This window comes from Perca fluviatilis, chromosome 14 (assembly GCF_010015445.1).
Source record: "Perca fluviatilis chromosome 14, GENO_Pfluv_1.0, whole genome shotgun sequence".
NCBI classification, from domain to species: domain Eukaryota; kingdom Metazoa; phylum Chordata; class Actinopteri; order Perciformes; family Percidae; genus Perca; species Perca fluviatilis.
This window is the reverse complement of record NC_053125.1, coordinates 33,006,580-33,034,397: the sequence shown is the minus strand read 5'-3', so window position 1 is coordinate 33,034,397 and position 27,818 is coordinate 33,006,580. Positions and strand designations below refer to the sequence as shown.

The 27,818-nt window shown below is 38.7% G+C and overlaps 1 protein-coding gene and 1 long non-coding RNA gene across 4 annotated transcripts; one reads left to right on the top strand and one right to left on the bottom strand.

The window, feature by feature from the left end:
* The first annotated feature begins 97 nt into the window (after positions 1–97).
* Positions 98–27,818, top strand: LOC120572766 (polymeric immunoglobulin receptor-like). Its single transcript, XM_039822193.1, has 7 exons — positions 98–235; positions 9,642–9,998; positions 15,000–15,329; positions 18,754–19,110; positions 25,243–25,590; positions 26,442–26,783; positions 26,911–27,818. Exons 1-7 carry the CDS (start codon positions 187–189, stop codon positions 27,072–27,074), a joined length of 1,947 nt encoding a protein of 648 aa, XP_039678127.1. The 5' UTR covers positions 98–186; the 3' UTR covers positions 27,075–27,818.
* Positions 12,172–23,279, bottom strand: LOC120572993. 3 transcript variants are annotated; one of them, XR_005641567.1, is made up of 6 exons: positions 23,104–23,279; positions 18,756–18,851; positions 15,290–15,392; positions 15,006–15,097; positions 12,749–13,038; positions 12,172–12,474 (listed from the first exon to the last, which is right to left on the bottom strand). It is a non-coding gene; the product is annotated as an uncharacterized LOC120572993 (long non-coding RNA). The 3 variants fall into 3 exon arrangements; XR_005641565.1 differs by lacking the exon at positions 12,172–12,474 and having other exon boundaries at positions 12,513–13,038; XR_005641566.1 differs by lacking the exon at positions 12,172–12,474 and having other exon boundaries at positions 12,513–13,038; positions 15,290–15,386.

The window sequence follows — 27,818 nt, the reverse complement described above, 5'->3', positions numbered from 1 at the left end:
CCTGCGCTGTTAGTCACACCCTTTGCAAATGCAAACCAGACCGCCTACCACCCCCTCCCTATTGCAGCGTCAAAATCTTGAGGCATCAAGACTTGACGGAGAAAAACACATATAACACATTATACTGCCAAAGAGAACAGTCTCGGGATACAGAGACGACTGCAGGTCACCTCTCTGTCAGATCTCATGGCTGCTTTAATTCTCCTGTTGTTCCTTTTGTCTGAAGCTTCTTCGGGTAAATATCAGCTTTTATTGTGAAAAGATTCATGCAGACTTTAAAGATTTTTGAATATATAATAATGTCATCTTTTTGAAAGGAATGTGAATGTGTTTAAAAGGATATCAAGTATTATCTTTATGATCATCTGTTGAATTTACAGTCAAGTTCAGTTTTTTGTAAGTAAATGTCTGACTTAAAATAATTCTCAAATTTAGGCTTGTATGTATTTGTATTTAAGTATGAATAGTGCACATTTAATGGTATTTCCTTACACAGTAATGGGTTAGTGTTGTGTTCAACTTTGTCAGTAACTTGAAATATAATAGAGTGATCGGGCTGTTTCAGACTGTTTGACCAACTGCGCAGTTTTTTACAAAGGCTTGTTGCCTAAATAGAGAAGAAAGAGAGAAAAATGAGGAAAAAAAAAAAAAAAAAAAAAAAAAAAAAAAAAAAAAAAAAAAATAAGGTACTATTGCTATTGCCACTTGGGAAGAACAAAGACCGCTCCCGTTATTATGTAGTTTTTACAACTGCCAGTGTTGGTCGGGATTAGATGCGTGTTCTTCTTCTGTTATATTGGTGTTTGGCCTAAACGGTAGGTTTCCACACAGCGAAATTTCGCTTCGCTCTCATTGAGGTTGAATGGAAACAATAGTTGCCCTGATTGGGCAAAAAGAGAGTGAATCGTCGAGGCAAGCAAAACAAAGTTGACGGAAGTTTAAATATATTCAAATGAGGACCACTCGAGAACCAAAAAGTCTGATGAAGACGTTATCATGAGGCTGTATCATGAAAATTTGTATGTGATTAAAATGTTTCTACATGAACATTGGTACTTATATCAACACAAATTGTTATTTGTATGACACACAAACTTAGTCAGGGCACATACACCACTAAATAGACCACTATATGTGTTAGTTTAAACACTCAAACATTTCAGCTATCTGACAGGCCAATCACTAGCATGTTCGGACATTGGATTTCAATGTAAAGCCTAGCCAGGCAGCTAGGCTACTTGTGCATTTGTTTGATTACATGTTTTGTTGGCGAACATTGACGCTTGTATCAACACGGATTGTTGTTTATAAGTGGTTAATTTCACAAGCTACAAAACACGATAGCTTGCTACCAAACTAACTGCTAGCTACCTATGCTACCTAGCTTCAACCATCTCTGCTTGCTGACTAGCAGCTGGTGTTCTGTTGTGGTCTTGCGTGTGGTTTTCGCGACCACGCCCCCGAGGTAAAAGTTTGCTGGCCGAAACGTATTTTGCTGTGTGGAAACCTACCGTTAGAGATTCTAGAGTGCTGTAGTAGTATAGTAGTAATAGTCTGTACGTATAGTAGCATTTCATTTATTAAAATTTTAAATAGAGGTTTTCAGTTACAGAATTTAACGTTGTGAATGTGAACTTTTGCCAAGATAACAAAAAGATTGATTATGTAATACTGTTTTTGTTCTAGAATGAAACCAAACAGCACATCTTTGTACAGCAGAGAAAAGTTGACAGGAAGGTTAGAGCAGATATAGTCTCCCTAAGCATAATTCCTTTATAGCCCCCTTTTTGCCAGTTTACATTTTTATTACCAAACATATGACTCAATACCAATAACACAACAGCATCATCACAATGTAACACCTAAGAAAAATAAAAACAAAAAAGGAAAATCAACTTTGTAAACACAGTAGCCTACACAGAACGGGCAAAACATGCATACACAAAAGTATTGGGATGTGCAAAATCTTCTTAGAAATTAAATAATCATCCATAAATACAAACTTAAAAGGAGAAGTATACAAATAAGCAATCTTCTTCAATAAAGCAAAGATTTAGAAGCCGAAAGTCACACAATTTACTTTACTTTGTAAACACACTATGTAGAACAGCTAAAACACACAAGTTCAAGTATTGAGAAGTGCATAATATTATCAAAATAAACCAAAGATTTTCCGAAATCAATCAAATCAAATGAAATTGGTACTGTTGTGGAGTCTACAGACCTGCTGGGGTTGATGTGTGCCTGAACTGCTTGTAGATGATTGCTCGTCGTCTGTATCTTCCTCTTCTCCACGTGCTCCTCCTTGTACATATCTCAGCATTGACCCTGCATTAATTTAGAAATATGAAGAAAAAGGATCAGTATAGAAAAAGAAAAAATATTCAAACAAAGAATGTTATGCCAAAAAAAATTATAAACATTTAAAACTGAAAGCATGCAGCCAAAGAGCTCTCCCCCTTTATTACTTACTATTTGATAAATCTAATCTAATATAAAAGAATAGAATGAGTTGCAATAATTCACACAATTCAACAATAATGTCATTCATAATGACATTTTATGTTTATATTTTACCTACAGGACTAAAAGCAAATTGGTACACCATACACAAGAGTACATGTCCATTAATACTATGGTTACAACAACATTTCGTCTACTACAAAACAGTTTTCTATTTAATCGGCAGATGTCCATGCCTTTGCATCCTGACATGAATGCAATCAAAACGCCAGTTCATTTTGTCATGTAGTTTCTGTCACATTCAGCTAAGCTGGCTGTAGCAGTAACACTTTACAGTAACAGTTTACATTATCAAGAGCCATTTTCTGTCCCACTGCACATCCGACACCTCACCTAATTTGTGTGAGAGACTGTAGCCTACATTCTGCTGAATTCTTATCTGAATGACAATCCTAAAGATGGTTGTGGCTTTATTATGCATTGCAAATGCCAAAATATGCCTATCAACAGCAACTGGCAACAACATTTTACTGGCCTTTGCATGTCACACCTCAATATACTGTACATAACTGAACTGAATATCTACATATCTACACTACATTACTACAACATTCTACAGAGGGGAAAATGTGTTTTAAAAGTAATTAGGATGATCCGTGTCACGCTGTATTCGAACTAGTGTTAATTTTGTCACCTATTTTTAATTTAGTCTTAGTCTTAGTCTTGTGCCAAAAGTTTTTGTTAGTCAAGTTTTAGTCGACTAAAAGTCTCGCCGTTTTAGTAAGGTTTTAGTCAAAACATTTTAGTCTTTTTTAAAATAAATTATTTCTGATAACCATTTCAGTCAAATAGTTATAAAAATAAATAAATTATATAAAGTTATATAAATATTGAGTCTCTTCCTTTTTTCGTCAACAATAATGCACGTTAATTTAGTCTTAGTCTGCGTTTTTGGACATTGGCGCAGTCTCGTCATCGTCTCGTTTTAGTCATGAAAAAAAAGGTCGTTGACAAACATATTTAGTCTTGTCTCGTCTGACGAAATTAACACTAATTCGAACCTTCCTCTGCAAAAATAACAACATACAAGTCTGCTTCGCTCTCCACTACACTATCAATGATCGCGTTTCAGGACATGACTTTGTTTTCTCTCAGTAGGCCATGAATCACTGTTTATCTGAATACTCTGAAACAACTTCTTAGTTTGGCCTCAAATACAGACATGATCCCTTAATAAAAACAGCTGCTTGTGCATAGATGCCAACAACATTTACAGGTTATAGCCTAGTTAATTCTTACACCCACGTTTCCAAAGTTCTGTTTAAGAAAATTGAATAATCGTTTGCACCCAACCTTTTGAAATGTTTTCGTTGTAGCCTAGGCTATATTATGTAACCTATGCATGCTGATGTCATAAAATCTGTTTTGAAATTGGTGTAAGATGTAAGGGGACCATTGTTTTCAACACATTCTCTTATGGGTCAGTTATTCTTCCCCATCCTGTTTGTGTGCTTCCAGTTCACACCATCCAGTCTCGTCATCCATGCCGGGATTCCTCTTTGTACTACAGTGTACTCACCTCTGCCTGCTCGCCTCGAGTCCTGGTCCTGCCTGGATTCTCCACTGCCGGCCTGCCTCGACCCACGGACCAGCCCTGGAGCTTCACAGCCCTGACTCCACGTCATTGTTTCTTAGTACAATCTGTTCATTAAAGACTCCTTTAAAACAGAATTACTAATCCTGTGTGTTTATCTCTGCGTTCTGGGTCAGAACTTAACCTTAAAAGAACGAACTGGCCACGGACCCTGCAGAGATATCACATGTGGCAAAGGATGATGGCATCCAACGTGCCATACAGACACAAGGAGCTTTTTTAGGGCAACAACATGACCAGTTTATTCACACATTGCTGAAGAACAATCTGCAATTAATTAATCGGGTCACCCAGCTGACTTCTCAAGTCGATAATTTGTCTACTCCCAGTTCACCACCTCTTTCTACTCCTCCGCGTCCCCTCTTCTCAACATGTTTTCCGTCCCCATAGAATACCTGTGGACATCGTTTCAGATAGAGAAGGTTCACTCAGAGTTAAGCACGTGCACCACCACAATAAAAAGGCAGCATGATAGGAGAATGGAGCCATGATATTATGATTCACCATGGTAACAACCACAAACAAATTGGTCGGCGGAAATACTCATGCGCACATACAGCGAGTTTGAACATGTTTAAAAAACCAACACAGCGGCTGCTGCAAAAGAGAGAATTTGCGTGGGAGAAAATTGCTGCTCGAGTCAATGCGTAAGCTCTAATATATTAATATTTTAATCACAGGTAACATATAATATTAATGGTAAAAACTGAATGGTAGTAGGCTACACCTATCATATCATTTCATTTAATTTCATTTAAGTGTAAATGTGATGGTTGGGGTCGGCTGGCTGTGAGTTTTGTCTCAGCTACACTGTTGACTCTCGATCTAAGCTCCCAGAGAAAAATCCAATACTTACCTGTCTCAACTTGTTGCTGTACCTTACCCTCTCTTGTGCTTGTGTTCTACGCAGTCATCTTCCATCTTCCCACTGTCTCTAGTCAACCATCCAGCCCCCTCACGGCTCCCTGCTCCATTTCACCTCCAACTTCGCTTCCAGCCTCTCCCCACTCCAGCTCCTCGGCTCCCTGGTTTCCAGTGTCTCTCCCTCGGCTCCCTCGGCCCGGTTTCCCCACGCTCCCTTGTGTTCCCTCGCCATCCTACCTTTGCCCTTCTGCCCTTGCTCCTGTCCCTGGCGTCCACTTCCCCTCTTTCTCCCTGTTGACCATTGTTTAAATAAAACTTTGTTTTTTGAGCCTTGCATTTGGGTCTGGTCCATCTTAGTTATAACAGTAATCATGTGGGTGAAAAAGTAAACTCCTACTAATCCCATTCAGGCTGCAGCACCATCATTTGTCAGAATTGATTTACAATAATTTCTTTTTTTTTTTTTTTTAATGGTTTGTGTCCTGGGAACTCTACAAAAATGTTAAAAAAAAAAAGTTTCCGAGCAAGTCACACTTCTCTGACGGCGCTTTGCTATACAGTGGTTTTACTAATATGCTCCGCATCACCAGTTGTTGTAAAAAAAAAAAAAAAACTGCTGTTTGCAAACAAAACATAATGTGACACAAAGAATGTGCTGGGATGTAGAGCATGTCCACGATGGGTGACGTTAGTGATATGAGGTTGGATAAGGTTATGTAGGCTACATAAATAATACTGGGAAGAAAAGCGATACGGCTCACATAGGTAGTTATCTGGAAATGTAAATGCATATATAGTCAGGGCCTCAACATCATCTCCAGAAGTATGTTTAACTCCCTATGAAGTAATACAGCTTCTTCATCAACGGGTTCGTCAACATTTGGAGACCATCGAGGCTCCGACTATAGATGCATTTTCATTTCCAGATACTAGCCTAGCTGTGTGAGCGGTATCGTTTTTCTTCCCAGTCTATCAGTTATGTAGCCTACATAACCTTATCCGTACTCATATCACTAACGTCACCCATTGTGGACATGCTCTACTTACCAGCATATCTTTTTGTCACATTCGTATTTCTTTTTTTGCAAACAGCAATTTTCTTTACAACATTGGTGCAGAGCATTTTAGTAAAGCCACTGTAAGAAGAATGTGATTCGCTCTGAAATGTTTTTTAAAATGTTTTTGTAGTGTTCCCTGTACACAAACCAATAACAGCCATTAAAAAGGAGTTCCACAATATTGCAGGTGAATGATGTAAACCCTTTGAAATAAAAGATTATGAATTATATCTATTAATGATGGTGCTGCAGCCTCATAATGGGATAAGTAGGCCTAGGACTTTTATAGATTATAGGTTCAATACCATATGATTAAATCTAATATTAATACACTATATTAGAGCGTACGCATTGACTTGAGCAGCAATTTTCTCCCATGCAAATTCTCTCTTTTCCAGCAGCCGCTGTGTTGCTTTTTTAATGAAACATATGTTCAAACTCGCTGTTTGTGCACATGAGTATTTCCACCGACCCGTTTGTTTGTGGTTGTTACCATGGTGAATCGTAGTATCATGGCTCCATTCATGCTGCCTCTTTATTGTGGTGGTGCACGTGCTTAACTCTGAGTGAACCTACTCTGAGTTGATTGAACCAACTCAAATCAGCTGTTCTGGAACCGAAAACTCTGAGGGCTAGATTTATCAAGCAATTTGCGCCTGTTTCCAGGCGCTAATTGGTCGCAAAGACGGACGTAACAGATGCGGGCTATTTACAAACAGGGCGCACTTGGGTAAAATCGCAGATTGCCTGCCACATGAGCGAAAACAGACAAGTTGCGCTTTCAATATGCGTTCGTGGGAGGGTCGTGGGGAAAGTGGGAGTTCCACCCAAAAAGGTGGGAGGATAAGCGCAAAGTGCGCCTAATTATATATTCCATGGTATTTACAAAGACTGTCAGTAAGAGCGCGCCTCTATTCTGCGGGGGAAATTCTCCGCCTCTTTAAAGCAGGTCTAAACCAGCCGCAATCGAGTTTCCTCGTAGACCTTTATGCCGCTGTTGAAATGGCAACAGTAATCTAAGCAAGACGAAGACATAGGCGAGGCTGAAATTATCGTTAACACAAGAATCACACTTTGTCAGTGAACACAACATCATTTAGCGTTACAGATCAAGCAGCCATGCAATATTAGAGTTACTGGAAGAAATCAAAGATTAAATTGAATCTCCCACTCAGCGTTCACATCCCATTCCAGCAGTTGTTAAACACCTCGCTACATTACAAATATTGGCATCAGGATCATTTAAACAGTCATAGCATCAGCTGTGGGAATATCGCAGTCTGCACTCAGCCGTATCATAGCACAAGTACCGCTTTGTTACAGCGCAATTTACGGTATAGTGGGCGGAGAAAGACGCTGATTGCCTGATGGGTGTCAGGGTTGATAAATACTATGCAAAATGTGGAAGCATAGCGTGCGCTATTACCGAACTCGCATAAACAGACGCAGCGCAAACTGCGCCAGTGTTAGTAAATTAGGCCCTGAGTTTCCATCTCAGGGTAAATCAACTCAGAGATCAGGGTTAGCCTCAGAGTTTGGTAAACCTCCTTCCTGAAATGGACCCCAGGTGCACTCTTAAGATGAATGTGTTAAGGTTCATTTCTGACCCAGAACGCAGAGATAAACACACTTGACTAGTAATTTAGTTTTAAAGGAGTCTTTAATGAACAGATTTTACGTATAAGAAACAATGACGGTAGAGTCAGGGCTGGGAAGCTCCAGGGCTAGTCTGAGGGTCGAGGCGAGCAGGCAGTGGAGAATCCAGGCAGGACAGGGACTCGAGGTGAGCAGGCAGAGGTGAGTACACCCTAGTACAAAGAGGAATACCAGCATGGATGACGAGACTGGATGGTGTACATGGATAGTTGTAACGAACTGGCGCCAATGAGGTGATCAGCCCGGTTATATGTACTGCTGGGTTGAATCATGTAAAAACTCAGTGTTTCCCATCTCAGGGTAAATCAACTCAGAGATCAGGGTTAGACTCAGAGTTTGTTAAACCTCCTTCCTGAAACGGACCCCAGTGATTTGAATAGTTCAGTTCAGTTCAGTTTATTCTTTGTCCCAGAAGGGCAATTTGTGTGCAGCAGGAAGACATCACATGGAAATATACACCACAACCACACAACAATTAACTTACTAAAAACAGCAATACATACAGCAATAAAACAGCAATAGCAGAAATTATGTTGGGGACATAATGAAAGTAATAATCAATAATAATAATAATAAATTATAAAAAAGAAATACAGGGGTAATTAAGATAAACAAAGCTATCACCTCCTCTTAGCTAAATTGAGTGCCTGAATGGAACGAGGAATAAAAGAGTTTTTGTATCTCTGTTTAAGAGCTAAGGGAGTGCTAAAACCTAAGCCAGAAGGTAATAGCAAGTATTCTCTATACAGAGGGTGAGTGGAGTCCTTGCAAATAGACATTGCTTTTTTCTTTAAATCTGTTTGTTAAAAATGTCTGTAAGGCTACTAAACTTCACACACACACACTATCTTGCTAGCCACATTCACAATTTTTAAAAGCACATTTTTATACCTATAATGTTCTGTTCTTTGTTTCACACCAACTCAATACAAAATGTTATCAAGGCAGTGCAGAAAGTAAATCACAATAACACGTTTGGAGCAGTGTTTAATAAGTGTTTTCTTTTACACATTTGTCTTAAGTGTAAAGGTAACTGGGTCTGACATCTGAACCATTTAACAATGTTCAGGTAATTTCATAAGATTTGATCATGCTTAGGCTATTGAGGCAAAGGTAACCAGTTGTTCCAGCCCAATTTAGAACAAGGTTTGTGTGCTTAAGCTAGGCTTACGTGATGAGAGAAATGAGGTTGGCCTAAGTCTTAAAATGAAAAGTATTGTAGGGGTTTCAAAATACTTTTATTATAGAAGTTATCACACATTAACGTTGTCTTCTTCATCGGTGCTTATGGCGAGATAAAAGCTTAACGTGGTTTAATGTACCTAAACAATGATCAATGATTACCAAATTGGTCTCTCATATTGCTCCTCATAACCACTGAAAACTGTCAAAAAATCGACGCCATTATGACTTCCATAATAATAAGACTTTGGGTTAGATTTTTTGACAGTTTTCAGTCGTTATGAGGAGCAATATGAAATTTGGTGATGATTGATCATTGTTTAGTTAATAAAACCATGTTAAGCTTTTTCGTTACAATATGCCTTAATGAAGCAGAGCATGCTTAATGTCAGATAACGAGCAACATAACGTGTAGTTAAATTATTTGAGAGGTGACTTCAGGCTCGGAATCTCGTACCTACGTACATAGCCATGGCATAGATTTAACTCAGGAACATAAAATGACCTTTAGGGGTGAGAGACACTGACTATGAAAGAGATCAGATCTAATATTAAACAACATTTCCTGAAGGATTAGAGCTGAACTATTGATGAGTCATGTCAACACCTATCTCAGTGAGGAGCTTCTTCATGTGTTGACCTCGTGGTAATAAAGTCCTCCGATATCTCTGATAATTAGCACCTTCTGCAGTGTTACACCTGATGGAGGTCTTTAGAAATATCATGACTTTTATTGATTACTTTTGTTTATTATTGTTTTTCAGACCTGATTGAGGTAACAGTGCATCCTGGAGATGATGTTATTCTGTCATGTCAGGCTGCTGATCCCACCATCAGAGCTGTAAAGTGGACCAGACCTGACCTGGAGCCAGATATCGTCCTCTATTACAGCGATGGACACTTGGATCCAACCCACCAGCATCCATCCTTTAAGGACAGGGTGGAGCTGGTGGACAGAGATCTGAAGGACAGAGACGCGTCTTTAATTCTGAAGAATGTGAGCAGCATCGACAACGGGACATACGAGTGTGGACTTAAAACCAATGATTCAGGACGCACAAAGAGAGGGAACGACTCTGACCCAATCACAATCATCAGAGCCATCCGTCTGCAGGTTCAAGGTAAGTGAGACTCTCAGTGTGTTTTTCTGAGTATCAGGTTGTAGCTGCAGCCACCCCCCATCCAATCTTTAAAAGAGAACGAAAATAAAATGTACCGACTGAATAGTGGCAGGTAAACCTAATCTATGGGCAAGTAAAGGTTGGAGAGGAGAAAAAAAAACCTTCCCCTTTTAACCCTGCATACACTTCTTTACTCCAAAATGAAGATGGAAAGCAGAAAACACAAAATGTAGCACTACACAAACTAATAGTCACGATGGAACCCAACAGAGAATAAGGTTTCAGATATCACCTGTCATTGCCAAAATTGCAGGAAAACCAGCACTGTTTATTCTTTTCTTAAGATCAAATCAATATCAATATAACCAGAAAGACAAGTAATCAGGGTAAACTCATATAGTTAGCGTATATTGCCAAGATGAATAATTCACTTTGTATGTGTGTGTGTGTGAGTGAGTGACTGACAATTGGCATTGCGCTTGAGATTGAACATTTCAAATATTCTACAAACAAATCTATGTACATGATAGTGTATGTGTGTGTGTGTGTGTGTCTGTGTGTGTGTGTGTTTTCAGCATTGCCATGAAGTGAGAGGATATCAAAAACCCACAACAGTCAATAATTGGGATTAAGAAATAATATGAAACGTATTATTAAATGATTACCTTCTCTCTTTTGTGTCTCTGTCCCTTCCTTTCTCTCTTTCTCATCCCTCTGTTCCTTTTCCACGTCATGCCTGTTTTTACTCTCTCCCTTGTCTTTCTTTCTCTTCCTCTCCTCCTTTTTCTCTTCTTCTCCTGCTCTTCTTTATAAAACAGCGTGATGTCCTCTTCATTTAATTTGTCTTGGTTAACATAATCCTCACCTAGCGCCACTTCACATGTTGTTCCTTTCTGTATCCCCAGCAGTAAAAAAGTTTGTCATCTTTGGCAGCGTTGCCAAATTATTATTGCCGACTTTTCATTTTTTTATTTGAGCCGCTTGGGTAACTTTGTTTCATTTTCGCGTTTAGACTCGTTTGTGTACTTCTCAGTTCTCCTAGTCCTAGACTAGTCCATTTCATTGTGAAAGTAGGGGGTGTATGTGTAAGTACAGATAACCATAAACTGGATATTTTAACTACTATTTCAACGTTTCAACGTAGTTAACCATGCTTTTTGAAGCGTTCATGATGTTAAGGGGCTTTTTATTTTTTATTTATTTTTTTTAGGTTGGTTGGGGGCCCCCTACTACGACCGCTGGTAGGGGTCCCAAGCAGCCGCTTACCTTTGCCTCTATGTTAAGACCGCCACTGGCTGCAGCTCCTCTAGTCTCCCATGATGAGTTGGTCCCAGAGAGTCAGACAGATAGAGAATCAGTTCAAATCATCTCAACATTTAGAGAATATTTTACTACTGTAAAAGAACTGTAAGCAAAGTTACCTTAAACTTAAAGTACTTCTTACTTTCAATAAACTTTCCTCAAGTAACAACAAAATGACTCGATAATTGACACTTGAAAAATGTGCTTAGATAAAAGTAAAAAAATAAGTCATTACAATGTTTTGATTAATGATCATTTCAGATATCCAAAACGTCATTCTTCCTTTCCAGAAACAACATTTTAGATATCTGACAATAGAATTCTTACGACAAACTATTATTTTAAATATACATTTTGACTAGTAAAAAGGGACCGATCCTCACTAAAGACTAAGGCTAGGTCATGGTACTCTGAGGGGACGAAAGTAAAATCAGGGGGAGCAGTAGGAGAGATGGGATGGGTGGATTTACCGGGGGCTCGAGCGGACAACAGACAGGATGCATGACAGTCAGTGCTCCAATTCCTGATCTTCCCCCGCGCCCAGTCCACGTTGGGGTTGGGTTACGAACCAGGGTAGACCAAGGACAAAGGAGTGGCAGGAGAGGAGACAAGGTGGAATGAAAGTGAATTGTGATGGTTGCCGAAGGTGAGGAGGTGGAGCAGGGGGATGCAGTGGGTGACAGTGGTCAGGGGCTCTCGTTGAGGCCGGTGGCATGAAGCGTGTGTCGAGGGGATTTTGGCGAATGGAGAGCTGCTGGGCAAGTCCGCCCCGCAGTCGACTAGCGCCCCAGAGGGGTGAGCCTGCTGGGTCAAGGGTGGCTTGATCGATTGATTGGTTGTGAGTGTGACAGTACAGACCCAAATGCAAGACTCAAAGACAACAGAGGGTTTATTTGGATTAAAGGGATAGGTAAGGGAGAGGGGATGGGAGGAGGCGGAAACCAAGGAACCGAGCGAAGGCACGATGACTGTGGCTGGGGAAGGTGAGGAAGCTCAGGGAGAACAGGGAGACTGAGGAAGAGACACTGGAAACCAGGGAGCCGAGGAGCAGAAGAGGGGAAGACTGGAAGCGGAAGCAGAGGCGCAATGGAGCGGGGAGCCGCGAGGAAGGGACCGGGTGGTGAGGCCAGCTGACTGGAGCGTGGTGAAGGTGATGACTTGTTACGCCCCGGGTCTAGGGGTAGTTGGAACATAACATAAAACCAGATGGAATTGGTATTAAAAAGAACATTTATTCTGCAGTCAGGCAGGCAACGACAAAGGATACGTGGGCCGATGGGTGCTGTGGTAACAAAATACACAACAGAAAAAACAAACAAAAGGAAACTAATCCTAAATCCAAATGAAAACACAAGTAAACCAAAACACCTCTCTAACATAAATACTTAATTAACGCAAAATACAATACCCACAGCACCCCTGAACCTAGTGTGACTAATACAACATACTTTACTACGTGCAGGGAGGAATATCAGTTGTTTAAATCTTACTCCTGGGCCCACGTCCTCATGCTCTCCAGCAAAGTCTCAACAAGGTGTGATCTGGCAGCTGCCCCCAGCTGCAGGCAATCCGTCTCTTTAAGCGGGTGGCAGACTTGATGTACTCCTCTTGATTGGCCAGCGCCTCCAGGAACTGGGCGGGACTTTCCAGGTCCATCCACTCAGCAGCTCGGGATGGCACAGCCTACTTTGCATCTCAAATCACCCATATGATGACGTTGACAGCAGCCGTAACATGACTGCAGGAAACAAACAGAGAAAGGGATTTATGCAAAAGAACAGACAAAGGCAAATACCCAAGATTTCTGGAGGAGCTTGTAACATGTGTCACCAGGGGCCTCATGTGTAAACGTTGCGTACGCTGGTTTTCACGGACACTTTGTGATGTATAAAAAATGAACTTGACGTGAGAATGTGCGGCGTGTCACGCAAAGTCTTTTCTGGCTCTGTAACGTGGCAAATTCTAACTGAAAAGTGCAGAAAATCAACAAACATTACAAAATAAAGTTTCCACTACAGTTACTGGCATATGTCTGTGACATTGTCTATGAAAAATCATAATTATATCCGCTGATACACCATAAAATTTGGATCATATTATGTGGAAAATGTTTCACATCTTTCACAATACCAACTGTTTAATTTGCAGGCTACTTAATCTGTTAAACATGAGGACGGGAAATGAATGAACTATCCACTTAGAAAATACTTTCAGTCATCCTCTGTATTTCCCATAGATGAAATATCTTACTGGCAACAAAAAGATCGGCACGGAAAATGTGTCAATAGTGTCTGTGATTCTGTAGTTGCTGAGGCTCGGACATCCATGGTGCACAGGAGGTGGGACGCACGGATCCATCTCCCCAGGAACAAACGCTGTGTCGGGTGGGCAAACTCATGTGATGCGTAATTGATCCCGTGGATGATTTGTAGGCTATTAACTGAACAAGGTGTACCGGTCCACCAACCACTGGGCTGTCTTGACTGTCTTGATTTTGCACATATTTGTGTTACTGTAGTCTTATTTACTATTTCATTATTTCATCCATGCGTGGCACAGCGGATCTGTGCGCACTGTCAGCTGCCGTGGAGACGCCGGCCTCACTAACCTCTCCTCCTCTGAGTCAGGTCTCCCTCGCACTGGACTCAGTTTCACTGAGCGTACTAACACATAGAAAATAAATGGCATTACATCAGTGAGTTCAATCTGCTTGTGTGTAATTTGGACTGACACTGAGATGCATGTTGTTCTGTAACTGTTGTGGCGCTGCAACTATTCTCTTGATTTCCAGTTTGAATTCTTTTTTAATTTCTGCCATGGTTCTGAGTCATTTGCCATTCTTGGCATTTTCTTGTATTGCTTATCCAAGATGACAAAACTACAATAGAAAAAAAAAATCTCGCCTCCACCTCCTCAATCAGCACCTCAACCTCACAGTTGGTGAAGTTTTTTCCCGTCTGCTGAGGTATTACCCATTGGGATTGGATGAAGAATAACGTCGGGGGCGTCATGTAAATTATAAAGAAAAGGTGCGCAGGACCTGGTGTATGCCCGGTTTTATACATGTGAATATTTCTGTGCGTAAGTACTTATCAAGTGTTGGCCGTACACTATGTTCTGGTATGAAAGCTGCGCAGTCTTTTATAAATGTAAATGTTTTAGGCAGTACTGGTATCCATATCGGAAAATCTCTAGTTTAAATACTGGTCTTGATTGGAGCTGATGACTGGCAGGTGAGTACGCCAGGAGAGGCGATGACCAGATGAAGAACAGGTGTGGGAAGTCAACTGGCCGGTGCAATTACAGGGGAAGGGAAAACAAGGGAGAAACAGAGAGAGGCAGAGAAAACGGCAGGAGACACAGTGGAAAAAAAAACAGAAAAGTCACAGCCAGCTGATCCCAACCATCACATCCCTGGTGTCTGTTGTTCTGTGGTGTTTTAGAGATGCTGACTGAGGATGAGATCAGATCAGCTGTTCTAATCTAAGGAGATGCTAAGACCTGAAATATTGATTAGAAATTGATCAGCTTCATGTGTCTCAAAACCAACTGTTGACCTTGTGGTAATAAAGTCCTGTGATATCTCTGCAGTTTATATTATTGATGAATTAACATCCCTTTTGCAGTGTTACACCTGATGGAGGTCTTTTGAAATACCAGGACTTTTATTGATTACCATTGTTTATTATTGTTTTTCAGACCTACCTGTGGTACCAGTGCGCCCTGAAGGTGATGTCATTCTGCCATGTCAGGCTGCTGATCCCTTCATCAGAGCTGTAGAGTGGACCAGAGCTGACCTAAAGACAGATAACGTCCTCTTATACATAGATGGACACTTGAATACAACCCACCAGCATCCATCCTATAAGGGCAGGGTGGAGCTGGTGGACAGAAAGCTGAAGGACGGAAACATGTCTTTAATTCTGAAGAATGTGAACATTAACGACACTGGAACATACAAGTGTCTAGTTAAAACCAATGATACTGACCGAATCAAAACCATCAGCACCATCCGTCTGCAGGTTAAAGGTGAGTGAGTCTCTCTCAGTGAGTGTTTCTGAGTATCAGGTTGTAGCTGCAACTCCTCTAAGTCTCCCATGATGAGTTGGTCCCAGAGAGTCAGACAAAGAGAGAATTACTTCAAATCATCTTAACATTTAGAGAATATTTTAATTTAGTACAGTAAGAAAAGTAACAATTCTTATGAAGAAGAACTTCAATTTGAGATACAATTTAGTTGATGCTGGTCATAATTTTAATTTCAGATTTCCAGAATGTTATTTTAAATATCTGATATACATTTTGACTAGTACAAATGTAAAATTAACTTAAATTAGAATTATGACTAGAAGATAAGATAAGATAGACTTTACAAATCCCACACTGGGGAAATTTCTACAGCAGCTCAAAAGAAATGTAAATGTAAACACATCAGAATAACACAAATACACATTAAATAGACATGAGAGAAACATATACAGAAAGTATTATAAGAAATAGAAAAAATTTAAATAAGTTATAATAATAAAAAAAATGTAAACACCCTTATATAAACCTACAGTATACTGTATATATACAGATATACAGATGAGTAAGGTTGTTGTTGTTGATGTTTTTTTATTGAAAGCCTTAATGACAAAAAGTGACGTCATTTGTCTGAGGAAGAATGACAATATGTTCTTTTTGAATAAGAAGAATTGAAATACGAATATCTGAAATATATATCCAGTATAGGCATTAAATGTTAAAACAGCTTGTCTGTGATGTGCTGTGTTGTGATTGGTGGATATAATATAGGAAACAGATGTTTTAAACCACCATGGTGCTGCAGTCACACACACACATATATAACAGTTTTATATCTATGAGAGCAGTGACCGTTAAAACAAAAGCAGCAACATATTTCCTACAGCAGTACACCTGGGGCCTGTTGCACAAAAGTAGAATGAAGAAATCCAGGATAACTGAAAAGGCGCAGCTTCACTTAGTGTGATCCACTCATCGCGGCTTAATCGTTTGCACGTTTGCCGAGTCAGGATGAGAAGATTAAGCTATGTCAAGCCAGGTGTATATAGCTGGGATAAGTGCACATTCACGGCTATCTTAAATAGACCACGGTATCGATCACAGCTTCACTGATGCAGAAATGGAGAAGACGTGTGCGGCATATGTTTCATCCGCTGAGCAGCAGCGTCTAATGGTAACTTACGAGGAGGTGAAACATATAATATGCAAAAAGGGAAATATGGATGGTGTTATCAAACGGAGAGAAAAAGCCCGACAGACAATAGCGGACCAACTGAATGCGTAAGGATTTAAAAAAAAAAAAAAAAAAAAATGAAAATCACTCCACATTTTTACAAAGTTGTACATCTGTTTAAATTGCTGGTAACACTTTATAATTACCATTAATAGATGGTAAATTCATAATTAAATAATCTTTAGTTAATTGTCATTTAACTGTCAGCGAACAGTCATTTTACTGTTAACAAATAATTAAATAATTAATGTTTACTAATTATTATTAGTAGTGCTGTTAATTAACAGTTTATTGTTACACACATTATATCCCTCATATACTATATTATGTATTTGGTAATTATTAAAAAATATTTGTAAACCTTTAAGAAACCATTTTTAAAACATCTAGAAAATTAACAGATGGACCAGATATTCCTAACACTTTGTTAAGGGTTACTAGTTGCTTTGTAAACCATCTATAAACAGTGTCTGGATGGTTATTATAAAGTTGCAACAGATGACTATAATACCTTGCTAAATAGTTAATAAATGCTTTGTAAACCATCTATAAACAGTGTCTGGATGGTTATTATAAAGTTGCAACAGATGACTATAATACCTTGCTAAATAGTTAATAAATGCTTTGTAAACCATCTATAAACATTAGATAGTTAATACTTTGTCAGTGGTTACTAGTTGGTTTTTAGGACGAATTTGGGAGCCTAAAGTACCAAGAGCATCTACACAGGCACTAAAATGATCACCATGACCAAACACAACAATTTCAGTCTTATCATTAAGACAGAGAAAAGTCTGATCCAACCATATTTTGAGATCACGCAAGCAGTTCAACAAAGGCTAGATAGTGTCCTTCTCATTGTTTTTTTACAGACAAATAGATTTGTACATCGTCTGCAAAACAATGGAAAGAAATGTTATGGTTTTGTTTAAGTGTCTTTGAGTAGCCTGTAAAGCACTATATAAATACAATTAATTATTATCCTACTTTGCCTTAAAAGTGAGCAGAGGGAATTAATGTTCCTCTGGAAATTTACGCTAAGGACTAGGCTTAATGTCAAACTTTGTCAAACTTGTCAACCTTATTCTTAATGCGAGAATATGTTTTACAACCATATGCACAAATCTCTATAAGCTATGTCTAATTCTAAATATCTTTCTACAATTAATTTTCTTACAGAACAAACATGACTGGACAAAAACTAGAAAAAGAAGTGGCTTCAATACAAACTGTTAGCATATCTGTAAAACAATGTAGCCTATTGTTATTCATGTTTTTTTCTCACTCCCAAGCTCGAAGATGACAAGTGACAGCACCAAAATAACAAGATTAAGAAGTTTTGTGGGCATTCCAACACATTCTCACTCCCATCTCGGAAAATACAGATGTTTGGCCAGGTGCCATTGTGGTCATTGACGCTAAAAGTCCCCTTTTAGAGTCTGCTGCACAGTGTGGGAGGATCCCCCTGCCTCCCCCCGCCTCTCCACGTTGCACGGGGCACATTTCACGGGGACAGCAGCGGAGGAAAAGCCCATTTCCTCTGCATTGTCCCACTTAATCTCTGGTGCCAGTGCAACCATTTCTTACCATCTCAACAACTGCAATAGTAGGATTTAAATCAAACTCCTGACAGCAATAGTAATGCATGTTAAAAATAAAGCGGAACACATTCAGAAGACAGTGGAATAACTGTTAAACACGTTTATTTCAGATCTGAGCGGCAGCTGATTTTACACATAAGACTCCAGGATTAATCTTAGCCTGGCTGTTAGCCTGCTCTGGACCAGGCTAGCTGCAAAGAATAAATCTCCATGGTTACTTGGCTGGTTTAATTCAACCTGCTTTTGTGCAACTAAGTCAACGCTAAATTCATCCAGGATAATTGATTATCCTGGTTTTGTGCAACAGCCCCCTGGTGTCTGTTGTTCTGTGGTGTTTTAGAGACGCTGACTGAGGAAGAGATCAGATCAGCTGTTCTAATCTAAGGAGATGATAAGACCTGAACTATTAATTAGAAATTGATCAGCTTCATGCGTCTCAACAACAACTGTTGACCTTGTGGGAATAAAGTCCAGTGTTATCTCTGCAGTTTTTACTGATTAATAACATCCCTTTTGCAGTGTTACACCTGATGGAGGTCTTTAGAAATACCATGACTTTTATTGATTACTATTGTTTATTGTTGTTTTTCAGACCTGATTGTAGTGACAGTGGACCCTGGAGATGATGCCATTCTGCCATGTCAGGCTGCTGATTCCTCCATCATAGTTGTAGACTGGACCAGACCTGACCTGAAGCCAGATGACATCCTCTATTACAGAAATGAATACTTGAATACAACCCACCAGCATCCAGACTATAAGGGCAGGGTGGAGCTGGTGGTCAGAGATCTGAAGGGCAAAGACGTGTCTTTAATTCTGAAGAATGTGAGCAGACATGACACTGGAACATACAAGTGTATAGTTATAACCCGTGGTTCTGGACATACAAAGGGAGACATCGACTCTTACAAAATCGTAACCATCAGAACCATCCGTCTGCAGGTTATAGGTGAGTGAGTCTCTCTCCGTGAGTTTTTCTAGGTATCATGTTGTAGCTGCAGCTAGGGTCTCCAATTCATCATCATTCATTCATGTCTTCCTAAGTTTTCTCTTAAATATGTTCTTAACACTCATGCCCTCCTTTTAAAAAAAAATAAATAAATAAATAAATAACTTACGACACCTTCGAGGCAAAAATGTCCATGCACACAAAAACTGTTATTAAATCATCATATATCAATATATTTTTTATTTTTTTTCATAAATCACTTGAACAACTTCTAACCTAATCAAAACTACCAAACATTCAATCATTTTCAGGATTTTAACCCTTTAAATGCCAGTTTATGTATTTGAAGTATTTCATTTTTTATTACAAAAAACACAAAAAATGATTTTTTTTCCATATAATGAATAATATCTAAATGGGGCTTTGGTGGGGACTAGAGGCTTGGATTTGTCAAAGATAAGCAACAAAACGTATTTGATTGCATTAGTATTTTTTACATAGTTCCAGATACTCTCTTTGGACATTATTAAATCATCATATATCAATTTTTTTTCTGCTTTTTTTTCATAAATCACTTTAACAACTTCTAACTTGCTCTAAACTACCAAACATTCAATATTATTTTAGGATTTTAACCCTTTAAATGCCCGTTTAATTCTTTAAAGCAATTATTATTTATGAAAAACCCAACAGAACATTAATTATTTTCCATAAAATAAATCATAGGGGAATGGGGCTTTGGTGGGGATTAGAGGCTTGGATATATCAAACATTATGAACAAAATTAAATTTGATTGCATTAGTATTTTTTTATGTAGTTCCAGATACTCCCTTTGGACACCTTTGAGGCAAAAATGTACATGTCTAAAAAACTGATATTAAATCATCATATCTCAATATTTTTTTCTGCTTTCTTTTCATAAATCACTTAAACAACTTCTAAATTGCTCAACACTACCAAACATTTAATCATTTTCTGGATTTTAACCCTTTAAATGTCGGTTTTAAATCTTTGAAGTAACAATTATTAATGAAAAACCCAACAAAACATTAATTATTTTCCCTAAAATAAATCATAGGGGAATGGGGCTTTGGTGGGGATTAGAGGCTTGGATATGTCAAAGATAAGCAACAACATTAAATTTGATTGCGTTAGTATTTTTTATGTAGTTCCAGATACTCCCTCTGGACACCTTCGAGGCAAAAATGGCCCCATTGACTTCCATTATAACCATGTTTTGATCTCACTGCCTCTACAGTATAAAACCATGCATTCTGTAATGTCAGCATTTCATTTGGAAGAAAACTAGTCATTTGACATTTTTTAAGTATTTCACCAGATTCAACCATTTTGCCCTTGTAGGCCGATGCATGAAATTATAGTTATATTATGGAGCTCTGTGTGTGTGTGTGTGTGTGTGTGTGTGTGTGTGTGTGTGTGTGTGTGTGTGTGTGTGTGTGTGTGTGTGTGTGTGTGTGTGTGTGTGTGTGTGTGAACCTGTAAGCAAGCAATGATCACTTTAGGGCTGAAAAAAGGCATCTTTTGAAGGATGCATTTCATGTGTCTTTGAAGACGTGCTTTAATAAAAACATTGTCTCCTGCATTTGCTGTAAACTGGCGCTTATCATTTCAAATGGTTTGTGGGACATGGTGGCCCTGAAGACTGGTCTCCCACTATGGACATCCCACAGGCTCCGGGTGGATTCCCCTTTGGACCGGTACACACCAGCCAAGTGTGAAGTCCCATGTATGTTCGACTCTCTTGAGCATTCACATCACTCCATCCTGAGATTGAACGCCTCCCGTGTAGGTTTGTCATTTCCTGAATCAGCTGGATCAAGTCAAGAGTGAAGAAAAGTTCGAAAGAGGATGCCACATCATGGATTCTTGATATGGCATATCTCGTGGGCTCTGGCATCGTGCCGGTCGGTGCTTGAATGTTGCGCAGCGTCTCAGTATTAGATGGAGACCAGACTTGCCAATTCTTCACTGTCCATTCAATGTTAGGATGGACAGGACCTTCAGTGTCCTCTCCACTTTCAGAGGAAGGGTTAGAGGCACTCACAGAGTTGGAGGACACCAGTGACCATTTTGTCAGACTCCAGAAACTTGTGTCATCTTCAGATGAGTCCTGCAGTTGGCTGGAAGATTTTTTTGTTTACAACAAATGCAGGAGACAATGTTTTTATTCAAGCACGTCTTCAAAGACACATGAAATGCATCCTTCAAAAGATACCCTTTTTTCACCCAGATCTACACACACACACACACACACACACACACACACACACACACACACACACACACACACACACACACACACACACACACACACACTCTATAACTGGCAAAAGTAAGGTGCACTTTTTTCACCACTAAAATCATCATTGTTTACAGATTTACACAAACTCTCTCTCACACACGCATGCACACACACATACATACACACACACACACACACACACAGCTCCATAATATAACTATAATTTCATGCATCGGCCTACAAGGGCAAAATGGTTGAATCTGGTGAAATACTGTAAAAATGTCAAATATGACTAGTTTTCTTCCAAATGAAATGCTGACATTACAGAATGCATGGTTTTATACTGTAAAGGCAGTGAGATCAAAACATGTGGTTATAATGGAAGTCAATGGGGCCATTTTTGCCTACATAAAAAATACTAATGCAATCAAATCACTTTTGTTGCTTATCTTTGACATATCCAAGCCTCTAATCACCACCAAAGCCCCATCTACATATTATTCATTATATTTTTTGTGTTTTTTTTATAAATAATTACATACTTCAAATACATAAACTGGCATTTAAAGGGTTTAAATCCTGAAAATGATTGAATTTTTGGTGGTTTTGATTAGGTAAGAAGTTGTGTAAGTGAGTCATGACAAAAAAGCAGAAAAAAATATTGATATATGATGATTTAATAACAGTTTTTGTGTGCGTGGACATTTTTGCCTTGAAGGTGTCCAGAGGGTACAAAATGAATCATTTAAGTATAAAAGACATGTAAGAGTAAAAAACACTGGATTTAAAAAATGTGACTGAGAAGAAGGATTCCTACAAAATTTCATGCCATAAGAAGTAACACAGCAAAAATTATCACAAAATGAACAAAAAAAAAACTTGAGAAAAATGTACAAAAATGACCGAAGAGGGCATGAGGGTTAAGAAAATTTGAAGTAAAGTAGAACCAATGAAGTAAAATAGAAATAGTTTGATTTGAAATCTGAGGCAACAAAAATTACTTCAAAACATAGAAGATACTCTTGGCGTATATGTTCGGATTTTCCGTTATGTAGCCCTCCGAAAAGGCTTACCAGGAAGCACACCATGTCATGACTCGTGTTTGTCTATTTATTTTTACATTAAATGACCCCAGGTCATAAACCTGAAATACAACAAACAAATAATGACAATATATTATTCATATATACCATGTAAATATATTACTCAAATGATATAATAATAATAATAATAACGTAAATAATGAAATCAAAAGAAGCCTGCAACACCATCAAATGTGACTAATCTGGCTTAAAACGACATTGACTACATCACCCAGAATGCCTTGCGCCAGAGAAGCATGCGCACAGTGACTCTGCCGTCACTGGTTGCTATGGACGCTGTCACAGGACACAGAACCCATGCTGCCACCATGTGCCTCGTACAACAAAGGATTAACACATTCACAAACGCAACATAACGCGGCGCTCCAACATGGATCACCGAACCAAACCACCGCCATCACCACTGTCACCAGAAACCAGCAGAGTGCTCCGAACATTCAGCACACCGCAAATGGCTAATGACAGCCTAATGCTAAACAGCAACCAGATCGTTGAGCAACCGCTACAAGTCGCTCACGGCCAACTAACACCGACCCAGTGAGGTAAACGTTCAGTGCACAAACATAAAAGTGACTTAAACATGAAACATTATTACTAGACTGCGTGAGTAGTTAGCAGTTACATACCAACGGGCTGTGTGCTCATGATGATTGTCTGGGTGAGGATGAAATGATTGCCAGGTGCCATAATTAACGTTTCTATGTGAAGCTGCGCATGCCCACATAACGTAACATATGAGCAACTGAGAAACTTAAAGAAAACACTCGTTCCCATTATAATTGAACACATCAGACCCATTTGCTTTTTTTTTTTTTCATGAGTGAGTTAAAAGTCTCAACAGTATAAATAGCGTGATTAATCACTTATTATTGGATGGCAGCATTCTCCGTTAACATAATTGATGGGAATTGAAGGCAAAGCAAAGCAAGTCTATTTATATAGGCCTTGCACAATTCATACACAATGGCAATTCAAAGTGCTTTACAAATGAGCAGTAGTGTGTATTTATTAAAAGATACAAATGTGTAATTATGTGTAAAATAATGAAAATAATAAGTTACAAAATGGAGAGAAAAGTTAAATTTTAAATTAGAACGGACGAAAATTGTATAGCTACCTATTTTGCGCAAACATGTCTGCTCTAAATAATGCGAAAGAGTGCTCTTGAGTGTGCGTAGATCGTGTTCTTACCTAAGAACAAATCCCAAATAAGAAAACATTGGTGAATGCCAGAATATTTGTGAAAACTGTGCAAGTGGAGTTTAGAGAACTTTTGGTGAATGAGGCCCAATCAGTTCAAATGATCTTAACTGATAGGTTGGATATTTCAGCATACATGTTTCAAATGTATTTTATATCTTGTATGTAGGGTACTACACAAGAAGGTTAGTCTGGGGACAACCTTCACCCACAGGAATAGCTTAGAATGTGTAAATCTATTATGAGTTTGGGTACAACTGTCACACAGAGGAATTGGAGCCAGGAATGTGGGAATCTATTAGAAGCATCTGCCATGAAAGGTTCAGTTTAAGAGTAAACTGTTCCAAATTAAATAGATATCTCATACTGTGTGAGCACAAAAAGATTTTAAAAGGGATCTATTTCTATGTATATGTTGGTCACCCTTGAGCAGACACGTCTGTATGCTCATGGTTGTGCCAGTGTCATGAAAGTTTGTTCACTGTGTAAATAAAGCTGCATTTGATTTGTACTCTTCGGACTGGTCGTCATCTTTGAGGTCTCCCAAAATCATTTCTGAGTCATCACCCGATATCATTAACATTTAGAGAATATTTTACTCCTGTTAAAGTACTTCTTACTTTTAAAAAACGTTCCTCAAGTAACAAAATGACTCGATAATTGGCATTTGAAAAATGTGCTTAGAAAAAAGTAAAAAATAAGACATTACAATGTTTTGATCGATGATCATTTTGGATATCCAGAACGTCATTCTTCCTCTCCAGAAACAACATTTTAGATATCTGAAAACGGAATTCTTATGAAGAACTTGATTTTCAGATACAATTTAGATAATTTTAATTACAGATATCCAGAATATTATTTTAAATATCTGATATACATTTTGACTAGTACAAATCTAAATATAAACACATCAGAAATACACATTAAATAGACATAAGATAAAAGTATAAAGAAAGTATTATAAGAAATATAATTAGTAGAATTAGTTATAATAATAATAATAATAATTTAAAAAAAGTAAACTCCCTTATATAAACCGATGGTATATATTCACAGATATACAGATGAGTAAGGTTGTTGTTCAGGAGAAACAGAAATCTACAAATCATTTCTGGTTATCCGATTTTTTGGATATCTGAAATTGAAAGCCTTGATGACAAAAGTGACGTCATATGTTCTAGGAAGAATGACGATATGTTCTTTTTGACTAAGAAAAATTGAAATATGGATATCTGCAGTCACTCACATATATAACAGTTTTATATCTGAGTGCAGCAACACATATCCTACAGCAGGACACCTGGTGTCTGTTGTTTTCTGGTGTTTTAGAGACGCTAACTGAGGAAGAGATCAGCTCAGCTGTTCTAATCTAAGGAGATGCTAAACTTGAACTATTGATTAGAAGTTGATCAGCTTCATGTGTCTCAACATCTGTTGACCTTGTGGTAATAAAGTCCTGTGATATCTTTATTAATTAACATCCCTTCTGCAGTGTTACACCTGATGGAGGTCTTTTGAAATACCATGACTTTTATTGCTTACTATTGTTTATTGTTTTTCAGACCTGAATGTGGTAACAGTGTACCCTGGAGATGATGTCATTCTGCCATGTCAGGTTGCTAATTCCTCCATCACAGCTGTAGAGTGGACCAGACCTGACCTGGAGCCAGATATTGTACTCTTATACAGCGATGGACACCTGGATCCAACCCACCAGCATCCATCCTTTAAGGACAGGGTGGAGCTGGTGGACAGAGAGCTGAAGGACGGAGACGTGTCTTTAATTCTGAAGAATGTGAACATCAATGACACTGGAACATACGAGTGTGGAGTTAAAACCAATTGTTCAGCATGTAAAATGAGAGACACCAACTCTGACCATATCAGAATCATCCGTCTGCAGGTTCCAGGTGAGGTAGTCTCTCTCAGTGAGTGTTTCTGAGTATCAGGTTGTAGCTGCAGCTCCACTAGGGTCTCCCATGATGAGTTGGTCCCAGAGAGTCAGACAGAGAGAGAATCAGTTCAAATCATCTTAACATTTAGAGAATATTTTACTCCTGTAAAAGTACTGTAAGAAAAGTTACCTTAAACTTAAAGTACTTCTTACTTTCAATAAACTTTCCTCAAGTAACAACAAAATGACTCAACAATTGACACTTGAAAAATGTTCTTAGATAAAAGTAAAAAATAAGTCATTACAATGTTTTAATCGATGATCATTTTAAATATATAAAACGTCATTCTTCCTCTCCAGAAACATTTTAGAAATCTGAAAACAGAATTCTTACGAACTTCAATTTCAGATACCATTTTATTATTGCTAGTCATAATTTTAATTTCAGATATCCAGAATGTTATTTTAAATATCTGATATACATTTTGACTACTACAAATGTAAATGTAAACACATCACAAATACACATTAAATAGACATAAGATAAAAATATACACAAAGTATTATAAGAAATAGAATTAGTAGAATTGGTTATAATAATAATAATAATAATAATAATAATAATAGTAACAATAAAAAAAGGAAGAATGACGATATATTCTTTTTGACTAAGTAGTATTGAAATACAGATATCTGCAATAAATATCCAGTATAGCTATTAAATGTTAAAACTGCTTGTCTGGTACATGTTGTGTTGTGATTGGTGGAGTTAAACAATAGGAAATAGATGTTTTAAACCACCGTGGTGGGGCAGTCACACATAACAATAACTTTTATTGATTACTATTGTTTATTATTGTTTTTCAGACCTGATGGTGGTAACAGTGCGCCCTGGACAGGATGCCATTCTGCCTTGTCAGGCAGCTGATTCCTTCATCAGAGCTGTAAAGTGGACCAGACCTGACCTGAAGCCAGATATCGTCCTCTATTACAGAGATGGACACTTGGATCCAACCCACCAGCATCCATCCTTTAAGGACAGGGTGGAGCTGGTTGAGAGAGAGCTGAAGGACGGAGACGCGTCTTTAATTCTGAAGAATGTGACCATCAATGACAACGGAACATACGAGTGTCTAGTTAAAACCGATGGTTCAACACGTGAAAAGAGAGGCATTGAGCCAATCAGAACCATCTATCTGCAGGTTCCAGGTGAGTGAGTCTCTCTCAGTGAGTTTTTCTGAGTATCAGGTTGTAGCTGCAGTTTCTAACGTCAGAGAGGATGAAAGCTGCTCCACTATCCACACATTTACTGACTCATATGTTGTTTCATCTTCAGGTTCCAAGAAAGGAAACTTTCTCATATACGTTGCAGTGGCAGCAGGTGTCGGTCTGTTTGTTGCAGTAGTTGGTGTGATATATAAAATATGTAAGAAGAGGAGATCAGGACAACCTGCTGCTGCTGATGAAGCTTCTGCCGATCAGCTCCTCGACAACTCCTAGAGCTCTTTACAGCTGACTGGTTTCTCATGTACTATGTGTCCAACATGATTTTCATTACTTCTGTGGGTGTGAGGTCATATGCAGATCTGCTATTTGGTCTGTTTGCCTTGTATTGCTTGCACTAAAGAAAATAGTCCGTTCCGTCTCTACGGTAGAAATCCTGCGTCCAAAGCAACGTAAACTCTGTAGCTTTTTAATGCAGCCCTTCGTCGAATACTCAACACCACCTTACGGGCTGTGGTAGTAGATGTATATTTTATGGGGTGCTTCCGTGGTGGACAAAATCCCCAGCTGCTGTTTTAATCACTGCAGGAATTGACACAACATTAGCTGAAGCGTTGTAGTGAGCTAGCGGGCTATCGGCTGCTCTAATTTACAGTAAACTGAACATTTCTGTTGACGGTGAAGTGAGACACGGTGAATGGCTTCTTTGGGAATATTTATGTATTTATGTCCTCATTCATCTTGTTTCCTTTTTGCATAGCCGCTGCATGTTGACACACCTTTAACGTTGCAATGTGAGCTAACTAATTAGCTGCTGAAGTTACTGCGTAGCGATCATAGACGGTATATAAAGATGTGGCGATAGGCCCTCACCAGATCTGCTGTCATTGCTTGAATTCGAGGACAGAAGTTGCTCCATGTTTCCCCACTTTTTGCCACAGCTGATAGGCTAAATTATCCGGACTTCTTTCAGCGGATTGATTGATAGCTGTCCTCCAGAGTGAACAGAACTGCGTCCAT

Excerpts from the sequence above, each read along its gene's own strand:
- LOC120572766 (XM_039822193.1), top strand. The coding sequence starts at position 187 with ATGGCTGCTTTAATTCTCCTGTTGTTCCTTTTGTCTGAAGCTTCTTCG. Across the intron at positions 9,999-14,999 it reads CATCCGTCTGCAGGTTCAAG|ACCTACCTGTGGTACCAGTG; the intron begins GTAAGTGAGACT and ends ATTGTTTTTCAG. Across the intron at positions 25,591-26,441 it reads CATCCGTCTGCAGGTTCCAG|ACCTGATGGTGGTAACAGTG; the intron begins GTGAGGTAGTCT and ends ATTGTTTTTCAG.